The sequence below is a fragment of the Perca flavescens genome, chromosome 4 (assembly GCF_004354835.1).
Source record: "Perca flavescens isolate YP-PL-M2 chromosome 4, PFLA_1.0, whole genome shotgun sequence".
In the NCBI taxonomy this organism is placed as follows: Eukaryota; Metazoa; Chordata; class Actinopteri; order Perciformes; family Percidae; genus Perca; species Perca flavescens.
Genome location: NC_041334.1, coordinates 5,890,345 through 5,906,437, shown reverse-complemented (window position 1 = coordinate 5,906,437; position 16,093 = coordinate 5,890,345). Strand labels below are relative to the sequence as shown.

The 16,093-nt window shown below is 41.6% G+C and overlaps 1 protein-coding gene across 2 annotated transcripts in view; it reads right to left on the bottom strand.

Moving 5' to 3' along the window:
- The window catches only part of ptprga (protein tyrosine phosphatase receptor type Ga), a 509,782-nt gene that overhangs the window by 75,232 nt on the left and 418,457 nt on the right, over positions 1-16,093 (bottom strand). For both annotated transcript variants that reach the window (XM_028575592.1, XM_028575593.1), the window contains exons 8-9: positions 13,293-13,485; positions 1,547-1,731 (exon numbers count right to left, since the gene is read on the bottom strand). In XM_028575592.1, coding sequence (XP_028431393.1) covers positions 1,547-1,731; positions 13,293-13,485 — 378 coding nt within the window. The remainder of the gene's footprint in view (positions 1-1,546; positions 1,732-13,292; positions 13,486-16,093) is intronic.

The window sequence follows — 16,093 nt, the reverse complement described above, 5'->3', positions numbered from 1 at the left end:
TCTGATGTGCAACAGGCAATCTGAGAAATAAAATCTTCTAATGCTGCTGGTCCTGATGGTCTGAACATTAAGTTTATTAAACTTTCGTCTCACGTCCTAGCATTTTCACTATGTGACTTATTTAATGTATCACTTTCCACCTGCGTAATTCCATAAATGTGGAAATTTGCAAAAGTAACACCACTACACAAAGGTGGTAGCTAAGATAATCGAAAAGCTTATTTTTAGGCAAGTGTCTAAATATATTAATTACTTTTCCCTATTGACTGCAAATCAATCTGGATTTAGATCTAATCACTCTACAACAACAGCCCTTACAACATTTACCAATTATATTTTTTCTGCACAAGATAACAACAGGTCTACTGGTGCAATTTTTATTAACATGGTCAATCATTATATTCTTCTTGACAAACTATATGCTATTGGTCTTTCCAAATCAGCTGTTCTCTTGGTTTAATTCATATCTTCATTACAGATATCAAAGTGTGTCTTTTAATGCTGCTCTCTCCCAGCCTAGAATAATTGAAATGGGTGTATCTCAGGGTTCTTCCATAGGGCCCCTTTTATTGTCCGTTTTTATAAATGATCTCCCACAAATATGCTTAGACAGAATTTTATTTCAATCATATTCAAACATGGTTCTCTTGTAATCTGCTTCTATTGAATAAAAATAAGTCTTATAGCATGCAACCAGATCTGCACTCCATCAGCAAAATAATTCTCTTGAGGTTAAATTCCTGGATTGTACACGTCTAGAGAATGTTGAGGAGTTTAAATATCTGGGCCTATGGCTCGACTCCCAACTTACCTTCAGACCTCATATTGATTCCATTGTGAAAAAAATAAACTGTAGCTTAAGAATGTTATACCTCTCAATTAATTGTTTTACAATTGTTTCTCAACTGTCTATATGAATGACCTTAACTGTTTATTGTCTAATATCTAATGGTTGGAATGGGGAGGATATGGGTGGTTTTGGGGTGATGGAGAGCTTTTGTCTTTTGTCTGTCAGTATGTATGTATGTATGTATGTTTGTGATGTATCTTTTTCCTGAGGTCCCCTCGAAAACGAGATGGCAAATCTGAAGGGGTTTTCCTCTTAAAAGCTGCTGCTCTGCCTGGTGCATTCCATACAGATGCTAAAGGGGGATTTTTGTGTCTGTATCCAACGCTGAGCGACACTGACGAAGCGTCAATATTTGACGAGTTGGGAGTGAGAACGGGTTGACTGTTCATGTGTCACTGTTTGGTTAAATCAGGGCCACTTTCAGCCCTGACAAAATGTAGCAGCATTTAAAAAAACTAAAATGGGGGTGCGCTGTTGTGTGTGCAAGCGCTCTGCCTTTTTATCACCACAAGTTTACAGACACGTCTCTGTTGATTGGGTATCAAGTATGACACCATATGAGAGAAAACATAACTCAAAGCTTTTGCACACTGTTTCACACCAGGAAACCGTAGCAAAACGGTGCACATTGTTTTGTGATTGACCGTGCCCCAGGCTAACCCTCCCACTCCACGCTCCAGTCCCTCCCAGTCTCACCAGTTTGTGTTTAGCGTCGGTGAGGTGCGTCTCCTCGTAGCTGTCGTCGTGGGTGGTCCAGCTGTACGACACCAGGAAGTGGAGGATGGGCGGGTGGTAGGTGACCTCGGGACGCGCCCAGCGCACAACCAGAGCACTGCCGTTCACATGCTGCACCTTCATGTTGATGGGAGCACTGCTGCATGCTGGGAGCAGGATGGAGGCAGGAACAGAAGACAGCAAGTAAGGACGGAGGGGGTCATTTACAGGAAAGGAGGATGGAGGAAGAAAATAATGGAAGGGAGGAATTAAAGAAACCAAAGTAAGAAAGGAAGGAAGAATTGGTGTGAAGGAGGAATTAGGAAAGCAATGTGAATTATAGGGAGAAGGAGAAAAACAAGAGAGATTTAATGACATAATACATCAGCTCAGCTTATCTTAAATAATACACTCAGACAGAGAGATACTGAGAGACTGAGAGAAAGAGAGAGAGAAAGAGAGACTGGGAGAAAGAGAGAGAGAAAGAGGCAGAGGTGGAGAGAGCGAGACAGTGAGTGTTATGTGAGTGTGAGTTGTATTCATGATGTGTTATTAATATTGCCGTCATCCAGACACACACACGCACACAAACACACACGCACACACACACACACACACACACACACACATACACACACACATATCTGTGTATTAATGGCTGGATTCTCCACACATACAATACCAAACATTTGCACACACACACCCATTTTGTCTAAAGGGTCCAGTAACCAGTAACACACGAGTTCATATATAGTCTCCTTCAGGCAAAAGGCAGCCAACTGACTCTGTCTTTAAATATCTGGCAGTGGCAGGAATGAAGCCACACACAAACACATTGTATGTTTTATTATGAATTTACCAAAACACACTACTGCATACTAACCCTCCATTCATTGTAATTGGGTCAGCCCTGCACTGACTGCTACTTACCACTAGATGTCTCTGTTTGACCAGTGAGCTTTCCTGCCCAGACATACTATGGATGGGAGTATTTGATTTCTGATATTTTATAATTATAACTGTAAATTCTTAAATTCTGAATGGGGCCTTTGTCTGAAACAGGTTTAAATAAGACAAAGGGCTTTTTTCATTTCCCCCGTATACCTTGGGGTAAATGCAGGGGGTACATTCATGTGTAAATGCACTTGGTAAATAATGGAAATATTATAAGTCGAATGCAAATGTCAATGCTAACTTCCTGCATGTTTATCAGATTTAACAATATGTAGTATACATTTCCACAGACTTATTTCATCAGTATAACAACATGTCATACTCACCCTTCAGTGTATCTTCTCTTACAGAAATACTGTACAGTATTTCAAACTTTTCTTTTTCCATTCTACCATTTGGCAATTGCTGTTAAGCTACCATCAGTGAAACGTGACACTTTCTGTGCAGATGTTTTCCATTAAAAGCCTTTTAGCAACCCAAAGGGCATTGTCCCTGGTGGGCTTTTAATGTGACACATCTGCAGGAAGTATTCTGTTCAGTTCAGTGATGGTAGAGGAGCAGCGACTAGAAATAAATAGAGAAAGAAAACAGTTATTGTGTTAAAAAAAGAGACCTATAGAAGCAGAGTGGTGAGCAGAACATGACTGTGTTAAGTGTTGGAATTAGTGCTGTAGAAATATATGCTATGATAAATATGAGAATGTACCATGTATACTATTAGAGTACAGGTAAGTCCACCCCTCCCACTATATTACTACCGGCCGTTTTTTAATGTTGGCCACACATTAGCATTATTTGAATACCATATGAGAATACACGGTATTATTCTTATTCTTCTTAGCAGTAAGTAAGTAAGTAAGTAAAATGTATTCATAGAGCGCTTTTCACAGATAAATAAATCACAAAGTGCTTTATATAAAACATACATGATGATACACAGCAATAAGTCTAATATTAAGGCAAGCGTGGCCTCAGACGTTTAATTACATAATTTGTGCCGATAGGGATTCAGTTACTGAACAGATCAGACACAGGCACATAGGCATTTTATATATATATCGATTATTTATTTAATTATTTATTGATTCATCTTAGCTATTGGACTGATGATTGCATGTCACCACCATTGCTGCGTTGTTGTTGTTCAATGTGGCTCCCTTGAGTGCAAAACAAATTCCCCTCGGGTTTCATTCATTCATTCATTCATTTAGTCGTTTAATTAATGTTTCTGGACAAATTGACAAATTAATTTCCGATTGACATATAAGCAGACATCCAGAAGATTTTATTTTTTAAATTAAATGGCCAAAGTGTGTAGACCCATGTACTTCTGGTCTGAAGCTCTGTTTTCATGTTTGAGACTCAGCCGCTCAATTCAACAGCAGGGAACTATTAGTGTTACAGTATACACTTATAGTTCAGAGAATACGTGACAAAGGATGTGAACCCTGCTGTTCGGCTGAAGTCCTGGGCCCTGTGGCTCCTCACACTTCACACATCACACTTCCTAAATTTAAAAAAATAATTGCCAGTAATCGAAATCCTGTCAGTCCTTACTCGGAATTTGGCGCTCTTATACTTAAGAGGTCACTAGAGGGCGCTGTCACTATAAACGTTATATGAGTCCTAATCGCTGCTTAAACCTATGGAAGTGTTTACTGGAAGACAGTCTTGTTTCGACCTAGTTTATATCCATGACATTCCACTTCACATGTTCCACCAAAACAAATTCCTTCCCAAGGCTATTTTGCAGCGGCACCATGGCTCTGCCCGGTGCTTAGCACCACCCATGATGATTTTGATTAGTTTAAAGGTCCCATGGCATGACAATTTCACTTCACGAGGTTTTTTAACAGCCTGCCTATGGTCCCCCAGTGGCTAGAAATGGCGATAGGTGTAAACCAAGCCCTGGGTATACTGCTCTGTCTTTGAGAAAAAGTAAGCTCAGATGGGCCAATCTGGAATCTTCCCTTTATGATGTCATAAGGGGAAAGGTTACCTCCCCTTTCTCTGCTTTGCCTGCCCAGAAAATTTAGCCCAACCATGAGAAAGAGAGAGACATCATGGCTTGCAAACGAGCGAAGCATGGCAGTTGGTCAAGGCCACACTCCCACCCTCCACCTTGCCCCCCCCTCTCTCCTCCTCAATAGCCTTTATAGCTACAGACACAGAAATGGCACGTCCTAAGGAAAGCTCATTGTGGGACTGGCTCATTGTGGCTGTAATTCTACACCAAGGCTGAATTTCGGGAAAGAGACTTCAGATACAGTATTAGGGGACCACTAAGGCCTATATAAAAGAGACTTCAGATACAGTATTAGGGGACCACTAAGGTCTATATAAAAGAGACTTCAGATACAGTATTAGGGGACCACTAAGGCCTATATAAAAGCATCCAAAAAGCAGCATGTCATAGGACCTTTAACGAAATGCCAATAAACCAGAGCATGTTTTTCTCCTATTCAGGAATGCTGTGTGGACTAGCCAGACCCTCCTCCACAGGCAAGACAACTGGAGGACATTCTCGATTCAACGTAACAATGCCCCTGTGCATAAAGTCAGGTCCATAGAAAAATAGTTTTCCCATTTTGAACTTGACTGGTCTGCACAGAGCCCTGACCTCAACCCCATCCAACACTTTTGGGATGAACTGGAAGACTGTGAGCTAAATATGATCACCCAACATCATTGTTGGACCTCATGAATGCCCCGTTGCTGAATACGGGCAAATATTATAATCCCTGCGTGTTCTAAAATGGTGGAAAGCTTTCAAACAAGAGTGGAGGTTGTTGTTTACAGCAGACTGATGATGGAATAACATGTTTAACATTACTTATTGGTGGAATGTTTGAGTGTCCACGCACTTTGGTCAGCGTATCGGTAGTGTAACTGTATGCGAAGCAGCATTAATTACACTGTTCACTGCTGCATAAGAGGGAGTAGCGTATTACCATCAAACAATGCACATAATGATTATTCCAAACACTGTATCATATTATGCAAATGCGGAAGGTAATTCGATGATGAACACGGGTTGATTGAGAATAGAGCTCACGTGCCTGGTGGAACCAAATTGATTAGCTTGCTCATAAAGAGCTGCAGTGGAGTTTTTCTATTCATAACCTGCAGTCGAGCCCCATGTGGCTTAGCATTACTAAAGCCATTAGTCACACACACACAAAGGCACACACGTTCACAAAGTAGAACACACACATGCACATACACCATTTGGAAGTCAAGCAGTGAATGACCTCTATGCAGGGAAAACATATTTAACAGATTATATCAACTTGGGCCCAGTCGGCCATGCCCTGAGTGTTTTGTGTGTGTGTGTGTGTGTGTGTGTGTTGTCACAAGTTAGAACATTAACACCACCATAACTGCAGTCCTAGAAAGCATAGGCCTATATTCACAATGTGAATGTATTTGCGCTCCCAGGTGCGGGTCGTCCCCCATAATAATAATAAGTTTGGCCGTCTAACTTTTCAATTCCTGCATTCTGGTGAAATTGTATGAAATTGTCTGCATATTCAAAACATCTCGCATGTTTTGGGATGTTTATCTAGGAATAATGTACATCTCAAGAACAAATCTGTAAGAGAATGAGACCTTGTTAAAGCCAGAAACTCCAATGTTTAAATCTACATAAATCTTAATCAGGGTAAGATATCAAAGTAGTATATTTCCAATAATTTTTAAAAGGGGGTTATTTAAAATGGTAGTACCAGTTATTTACCAGAAAGCATTGCTTATCTGAGATAAAGTGCTTGTGTCTTCATCCGCGTACCTGTGCTATAAAGCTGTTACTACCGCGGTAGGGTGATGAAAAGACCCTCTTATGGCTTTCATCAATGATAAACGGGCCATGACGCACGCACACACACACACACACACACACACACACACACACAGGGGAGAGGTCTGGATGGCAGTGAGTGATGGGGACTAGAGAGCCCAATCACACAGAACAGAACATGCGTAGAGGGGGTGTCTGACACAGGTACAACCCACATAGGACGTCTCTGTCTCTGTCTGTCTCTCTCTCTCTCTCCCTCTCTTTCTCCCTCTCTCTCATAAGTCTCTGAGAGGCCATTTGGAGGAGGAAAGGACATCTTTGGCCCTGCAGCATGTTGACCACAGTTGATCGATGAGCAGGTCTTAATTGTGGGTCGGTCTGCGGGGCTTTGCAGTCGGATGGATTGGGTGGGAACTCAGTCACAGTACTACAGTATACAGGCCTCTCTGCTGTTAGTCACGCACCATAGGCACTGTAGTAAAGGGGCTGGTGCCAAATCCTGCTTCACACTGTTATTAGTTGTGTACAGTTAGAGGAGTATGGAGATCATGAGCATCCAAAGCCCTTTGTTCAAAGCACTTTTGATTTATTTTCATTCTTCAGTAACCGCTGAGGTGCCCTTAAACAGGACAAAAAAAGTCATCCAATGAAGAATATGGGAAGGAAGTGAGGAAGGGAAGGAGGATAGTCTACATTGCTTCAAACTCTGTTTAACAGTGTTGTTTACCCAGGTATCGACAATTAGCGAGGAACCTGTCTTATAAACAATAGGACTAACGGCCCACACTATGAAAATAAGACCCAGATTGCAGAAATAAATCATTTATTCTTGAACAATGAGCTCTGTCTAGGAAAACCTCAGTCAGCAATGATTGCTGCAGACATTAACACAACATTTACAGTTACTGATTACATTTGGTTGACATGTCAACTTTCCTTAGTACTAACCTTTTGTTTCAAATTAGGGGGAATGCTGTTCCAGTAGTAAAAGTCGGAATGGAACGGCGTTCCCTTTTCAGTTTAAAAAATAGAGTGACATTTATCTCAAGAACAAATCTGTAAGAGAATGAGACCTTGTTAAAGCCAGAAACTCCGAAGTTTAAATCTACATAAATCAGAGTAAGATATCAAAGAAGTATATTTCCAACAATTTTTAAAAGGGGATTATTGCTTGTGTCTTCATCAGCGTACCTGTGCTACAATATATACTTTCATGTTTATACTGTTGAAATTGAAGTCAGCATGCCTTAGGTCATTGTAAAATGTCCACTATTGATAACTAAAGTTAACGAGCATCACATAATTAGTTTTTTTTTTATTAGTTACATAGTTTACTAGGCTACAGACTGGATGGCCTACAATTCGGTGCAGGCCTACAGTTTTGCCCTTTTCACATAATTTAATATCAGAATTCCAATACAGGTGGATAGTTGAATAGCTTAAATGGTTAGTATTTAACTAGTATTCTCCCTTTTCTGCCACATTTTACGTAATCCATGCCTGAGTTTTGGTGCAGAGAAAATGAATATGTAAATGCTGCTATACTGTAAGTGTAAGTTTATATCCATTCACTGTCCAACGTTCTGCAGTAGAACTCATCTGCGTGCTGTGCATCTATAACACTGTGTTACTGTGTTATAACAGGCAACCACTCAATGGCATGAGGTAGCACTTAGATGGGCACTTGCAACCCTCACTTGCTACTTGATACATCACTTGTATCTTTTTGTGAAACTGTTATTGGTGCACCTCTAGATTTTATGCAGGGACATAATTCAGCTTGTCTTAATTTCGCCCTTCGAGCAGCTAAGCGAAGCTGTTCACTGTTTAACTTTAACTTCTGTTGATGCAAATGTTATCATGGTTGTGGTTTTCAATTTTAGGTTTTCCTGTATTCGGTTAATTCGTTCCCTGTTTTGCTTGTTTCCCTGTCATTTGTTCACCGTTTCCTGTTTTGCGGTATTGTTCTCTCTTTGTGTTTTCATGTTTCAGTTTCCTGTTTTAATTTGTAGTGTCTGTTTCTCTTGCGTCATGTCTTGTTTTATTTTCTGCCTTGTGTGTTTTACCGCCTCTATGATTTTCTGCCCCGCCCTGATGTGTTCCACCTGTTCATCAGCCCTCATGTCACCTTTCCCTTGTTACTACCCACGTTACCTCGTGTATTTAGACTCTGTGCTTTCTTTGGTTGGCTGTTGTGCGATTGTTGTCATTACACGTTTTCCTGTGCTATTCTGAGTAATTTCCTGCATCTCTCCCTGAGTAGTTTTGTTCCTTGTGTTTTTGGATTTATCTTTTGCCACTATGAAGGATGTAGCTATACAAAATACAAAATTGTATAGGAATGGCCATAATGTTTAAAGGTTAATCTTTGCTGGTGTCCGATGTGAAGCAATTACAGCACAGCGCCATGTCCTGGAATGGCAGGTCTGTCTTATTTTCTTGAATATTTCAGTTTTTATTTAGTTTCAGTTTAGTAGTAAAAAAGATATTTCATTGCTTATTTTCATATTTCGTTTACTATAATAACACTGGTGCCAAACCGTAAGAAAACTAACATCCTAAGGTGATTTACACTAACCCTAACCCAAACCGAACTATAGAGACAGAGAGATTTGAGTAAGAGCCTTCCTCCACAGCGCTGCGGAGGAAGGTCTGGCTAGTCCACACAGCATTCCGGGATCGGAGAAAATCGTGCTGTGGTTAATTGGAATTTCTTTGGACAGAGCCATGGTGCTACTGCAAAATAGCCTCAGGAATAGGGTTGGGTATTGTTTTGTTTTTTTTTCGATTCCGGTGCTAAATCGATACTTTTAAAACGGTGCCGGTGCCTGAACCGGTACTTTTCAATAAAGTTAAAAAAAAAAGAAGAAGAAAAAAAATAAGGTTAGTAAACAACAGTCAGTGACTTGTTTATTGCTAAGGCCATGGTCAAAATTAAAGATTTAATAATAATGTAATAACTATAACAATAACTTATTTCACCAGTAAATTGCTGTTGAACCCCAGATGGGAAAAGGGTATTTTACAATTACTGTGAATGCACCACGAGGCTACCTGTTTTAAGTGAATCTGTGTTGTTTAATTCCGACAACGGCAGCTGCGAGTGAACGCACCGTCTGTGTTGTTTAATTCCGACAACGGCAGCTGCGAGTGAACGCACCGTCTGTGTTGTTTAATTCCGACAACGGCAGATGCAAGTGAACGCACCGTCTGAGTTGTTTAATTCCGACCATATAAACATACTGTATATCTATGAATGAATGAACGGCAGCTGCTGCCCAGACTGTTACATCCCGCTGTTGAAGTCCTCCACAGTGAAATACAGTCACACTTTACACTGTTTAACGTTAGCTGTCAGCATTTTAACCGTGATTAATCCAGCTGCTAGCTAAAGGTAGGCTAACGTTACATGCTGTCAGGTGTAGTGTAAAGTTGAGCACCGAAATGAGGCACCGAAACTTTCGTTCTTATTCGGTCTCGTTACTACCGTTTACGTCGGCACCGGTTCCCTATTGGCAACGAGTTTCGGTACCCAACCCTAGTCAGGAAGGAACTTGTTTTGGTGGAACATGTATACGTTCAAAAGTAGTTTTAGTCGTGCAACAGAAAACTCAGATTGGACAGATAGTCTAGCTAGCTGTCTGGATTTACCCTGCAGAGATCTGAGGAGCAGTTAATCATAGTCCTCAGAAATCCACCGCAGTTTAGAATGCCAACACAAAGAAAGCGGAAGGTACAGGATATCTGGCTGAAAAGAAGGATATACAGCGGAATATCCGGTGACAATCCTGGAAGTGGAAGGTCGTGGATATAGATTAAATCAAAGTCCTTTTAGGCAAGTCATACCACTCGGCCGCCATCTTGGCAACGCCTCCAGGCAGCTATTTCGGACTAACAAGACCAGGCTTCTATCTAAATGAATGGGCAGAGAGTCAGAACTGCACTTTCACTGGTCATTGGGACATAAAACCTACATGTATAGAAACAGCAGTAGAATATGATAAAAATCGCTGAAAAAGTTTGATGACTTTGCCCCAAAATAAGGTTTAAAACGCTTTTTTTCCCCACAGGTTATACTGTTACTACGCATGCGCAAGGGTTCGCGAAACCAACTTCATTTACGTCTATATCCAGAATGCTGGTGTTGTGATGATGCTACGTCATGAAGCTAGCTTCGTCGCGTTGCTAATATTAGCCTGTTAGCTGTTTCGGATGCTAATGTTAGCATAGCTAGTCTAGTCTTTTAACGTTACTTACCGTTAGGCTGGTTTAGTAGGTCTCCGCTGTCGCAAAACCTCAACTGTGTGCATAAGTCAGTGGAACCAGACGATAGGCTTAAATGTTTCCCGGCTTGACTGTTAAAAAGCAGATGATTGGCTTTATCAACCGCATACAACCGCCATCTTTGCCGTTACGGGTTTTCCTTATATAGTTGTATTGAGGATTGAGGAAGGGGCATGTCTCTTCTAAATAGTCTCTGATTAAACTAATACTGGTCCTCTCATTTGCTTCAGAATACAAGACAAGCATATTTCCACAAATGTTGGAGTGTGGTTTTAACAACACCCAAACACTGTTCCTCTCTACATGTATCTATCCGTCATTTCGCCTCACTAAATGTGCCTGCTAGCCATTCAGGGACACAAACAAAAAGAATAATCATTGCTGGTGGGAAACAATCAGGGGCAGGAGGAGGCTGTTCAGGCTGAGCTTCAGGAAAATGGAATAAACTATCATGGGGGGGACTAGAAAGAAATGACTCATGCACATCAGCTGCTGCTGTATAGGTTTTCACTTTACAACAGCAACTGTGTGTTGCGTGTTTGTATGTTGTCAGGTTCGGGGGAGTGGTGGTTGGATCCTTAGCCCACTCAGCTGTGGCTATGGTTTTATAGCTCCATTGTAAATCTTCTCTTTGTTTTTTCCCCAGCCGTCCTTCCTCCTCCTCCTCCTCATCTGCCTCTTCTGCATTTCCTCTGCCAGCCTTATAGATCTGCTTACAGCAAACATGTCCCACTTCAGTGCTCAAGGACATACTGCAAGCACAGTGTGCCAGGACACACACATGCAGTGTGTGTGTGTGTGTGTGTGTGTGTGTGTGTGTGTGTGTGTGTGTGTGTGTGTGTGTGTGTGTGTGTGTGTGTGTGTGCGTGTGTGCATGCTCGTAGGCGATGCACCTTTCTCCTAGTTGGCCATATGGAAGTGTGTATGAGGGAAAGGAGGAATCCTGCTAGGACAGTTGACACGGCACAGATGCTGGGCTGGGCCACGCGCAAACACTTACAAATACACAGAGAAACACTGCATGCATGCACACACACACACACACACACACACACACACACACTGTACAATGTGTGGTGTTGTTTGAGTGGTAATGAGGCAGGAGTGGGTGGACGGCTGGTGGGCCTCCCACTGCCTTATGGTAGGGGAGTTACCCAGCTCGCCCAGACCACACACACACACACACACACACACACACACACACACACACACACACACACACACACACACACACACACACACACACACACACACAAGGCAATCAGCTTCCTCTGGGCATATGAGCAACACTGAATATCCCTCATTTATTAACATTAAGAAATGTCACCATCCAGGAGTAATGTGAGAATGTTGAAGCAGTTTAGAAATAAAAGAGGGGGGAGTTTAATAGATCAGTGGGATGAAAAAGAGGGAGCACTATATGTACTATGAGAGTGTCTTAGTGGATGAAGTTAAACATATTTTCACGCTAAAATATAATAGGAATAAAATGAACAATTTGCAGTCTTAAAACCAGTAATGCATTCTATGTAATATGCAGTGCAACATATGAAATTTCTTCTTTTAGAACTCAAACATCTACAGCTCAAATTAATATATCTTATATTCCTTTCAATTCAGCACTTAAACATGTTCATCATCATGTTGTTCATTACCTAATTTAATGATTCATAGAAAATAATGATTTTAAATGGCTCAAGGCAAAAATATTTCTATTTTATAAGACTTTTACATTGACTAAGTATTTTCTCAATCTATGTTGGCTTGTGGCCTTGTTCAACACATTCCCACTCCCATCCTGCCAAAATGAGACGCTTTGGCTTCTGACCAAGTTGAGTCTGTCACGCGAATCAGCCGGCTACGTTGTCATGAGTGGATCTGTAGCAGACGAGCGAGTGAGTGAAGTCTCTCCTCGAGCTCAGGGTAAAGCAAATCCACAACAAAATCCATTCTTTCACTTCTGAAATAACATACAATGTTCTGCACGTAGCCGAGCTAGGCCTACTGTAGGTTTGCTGTATAAATGTAGTATGTTAAAATGCAATTAGGTCGAGCAGACAGTCCGAAACATTGCAAGCTCGCCTCGACTCGCCTTGCAGACCATGGACTTGAGTCCTCGATGTCCCACGAGCCCTCGACGACCCACGAGTTCTCGATAACTCGTGAGCCCCCCGACGACCCGCAAGCTCTCGTGTGAGTCCGTCAGTGACGTGTTTCAGCCGGCTACACTGTCATGAGTGGGTGGATCTGTAGCAGACGAGCGAGTGAACTGCATTTGAGTCAGGGTAAAGCAAATCCACAACAAAAGCCATTTTTTCACTTCTGAAATAACATACAATGTTCTGCACGTAGCCTAGCTAGGCCTACTGTAGGTTTGGTGTATAAATGTAGCATATTAAAATGAAATTATCGCACGCTTGCCTGGGATCGCCTATAGATCAATACTGACTCAAGTGACTCAAGTGACTCGCACAACCCGGATCAGTTTAGTGAGGCCTACTGACCAAAAGTCAGTATTTTGCAAGTTGGGAGTGAGAACGGGTTGCCTTAGTGTATAGTCTGAATTAAAACTGAATTGAGTTAAAACTTTAAAAACTTGAGTTACTGTAAAAATTGCCCTGATTAAAGCGTTGGGTCAAAGAGACTCCGTATAGACACCGAAAAGGTCAAAAAGTCTCAGCACCACTACTGTACCTTTGGAAGCCTCTGTGCCGTACGGCCCGCTGCTGCTGTCAGTCAGATCCGGCAGCCAGGCGTCTTTGACTGCTGACTTGAAGACGTGGCGGTTGTCCAAGCTCTGGATGGGCCTGAAGTTGCTGCGCAGATACTCCACCGACTTCACATGGTCCTGCTGCTCTGTGGTGAAGATGGAGTAGAAAGCCTCCAACTGGTGCCGGCAGGGAGCGCAGCCATGGCAGAGACAGGAATGGAGAGAGAAGAGTGGAACATGAGAGGAGTTAGCGCCAGGCACAACTCCCATCCTGTTGCCATTTGGAGTTGGTGGTTTTTTGCATCCATCATACAGCAGCAAGAACCACTTTCACTCACTCCCCAATATACACATTGTGAGAAGGCAACGCAGACATCTAATTGATATACAAGAGGAGACAAAATACAATTTTAATGAGCCCCATGAGGAAAGTGGGTCACTGCTACAGCAAAGCAAAGACTACATAAAAACATGGAACTCAAAGGAGAATATTCAGAACACATGACCAATGATCCCAACATATGAAGAGCATATTCAATAATATATCCAAGTGAAGGATATGAATAAATACTAAATACATTGCAGAATATCAATGGGACACATTTATACTGTGGGAACATCATTGTTTTTTCCATTTCTGTTTGTTTATGAATTAAACAAATTAAACACAACATGGTATTCAGTGAGCATGCTGGCAGGCATATTTTGTTCCAGATTTTAGTTTTTATGCTAAGCTATAGGGGTGTCCCCAACTAAGAATTTTCACAGTTGAATCAGAATTGTAAAGTCTTGCCTATCGTTGACTGATCGTCGAATCACATGGGTCGGGGTTGGGGGGCGACCGTTGATCACGGAACATGGAAAGTGAAACTTAAATCTGTCACGGGGATTTTCGGATGCAACAAATGATATATCCAGCTACAAAAAAGCCTGAAAGTCGGCAGTTAGAATGGAAGTACAGAGACTTGTTGCTATGAAGATGATACACCGTCCCATCTCGTCTTATTGGTGTAAACTGGCAGCTTTTAGAACGTTGTAGACCAGGGTGCTGCAAGTTTCCACTCATCTCGTCCAGAACCTTTAGTCTGAGCTGGACTTTACGGTGCTGCGAGGATTCTACTGTGAGACTGGCAGTTGAATCAGGCTCTTTCCATCGAAGCATTGAATATTCAATTATTTGGGGTCACCCCTGCTAAGCTATGCTACATTTTCTGCTATTCCTTTAAAAGAAATGCATCTGTCAAGTCCAAAATGTGACATAATGTGTATCCGCTCGTAAAAGAAGATAAAACAAACTTAAAGAGAGGTTAAAACAAGGTTCATCAGAATCCAGAAACATAACAGGAATATCGTCTGTCACTGCAGGGAGTTCAGTACAAGCATAATGAAGTGGCATATGGATATAACAAAGATACAGTCAGTGTTTTATTTGCATAAATCAACCACAGACACACTCCAAACGGCACTACAGATAGTGTTGGAGTTGGCCAAGTCCTTGAAATAGTCAGTGTTTTGATAAACACATTGAAATAAAGAATTGTTGTCACAAGTAATGTCACATTATTTGCAGAGACTGCATCTGAAAGAGCCAATGCCCCAAAAATCTTGGCACATCAGCATTCTAGATCCAGTAAATCTAGTTGCCAAATTCATGCCAGACGCATGATGAATGGTGAGTCAGAAATATTCAAAGTACACTGGTCTAAATCTGGTGGCCAATTGTGGCCCAAAGATGCCGTCACAAAGAGGCAGTCATATTGAACTGGTCATGAAACACAATAAAATACTAAAATTTAACAATCTAATACGATGGATATTTGCACATTCAGATCAGTCAGACAATTTGAATAAGCAGCTTTCAAAACAAGTCAGATTTCCAGGCTTTAAACCAGACAATTAAACCACCGGAGAGATGAGAAGTCACTTTCCTGATCCAGACCTGAGGGAGAAATGGCCCTGAGAGTTTTCGATCCAAAAGGTCTCCCACCAGAGGAGATGTTTGAATCTGTCGAGTGCCAATCCTCCCTCAACCTGTTACTTCAAAAACATGAACTTTCAGTGAGTGTGGGTCCTTGTGGCCTGCATCTTTGAAGTGCTGTCCCAGGGGATAATTGCGGTTTTGGAGTTCTGAATGACTATTCATGTACTGCCAGTCTGTCTTTCAGGCTGTGTTTTTTTTGCATAAAGCAACCATAGACACACTCCAAACGGCACTACAGATAGTGTTGGAGTTGGCAAAGTCCTTGAAATAGTCAATGTTTTGATAAACACATTGAAATAATTGAAATGAATGAATTGAATGAATTGAATGAATTGAATGAATTGAATGAATTGAAATAAATTGTTGTCACAAGTAATGTCACATTATTTGCAGAGACTGCATCTGAAAGAGGCCATGCCCCAAAAAGCTTGGCCCATCAGCATTCTAGATCCAGTAAATCTAGTTGCCAAACTCATGCCAGACGGGTGATAGATGGTGAGTGAAAAATAGTCAAAGTACACTGGTCTGATTCTGGTGGCCAACTGTGGCCCAAAGCTACTTCAAGTGCTGCTAAAAGGGGCTGATTGTCTGACACAACTGGCCCAACCCCGAAACCTGGCCAAATCTAGCAAAGATGTATGAGCCAAAGCCATTTTACATTAAATTACACCCGGCAGGATTTGGCTGAATACTTGGTTTGGTTTGGGAAACTAGAAAGTCTTGAAAGGCCGGACGTGGATCCAAGTAGAAGAAATTTGTATACTGTAGTTGCTGTGATTGGTGAAACGGTTCCCAAACTTGTTA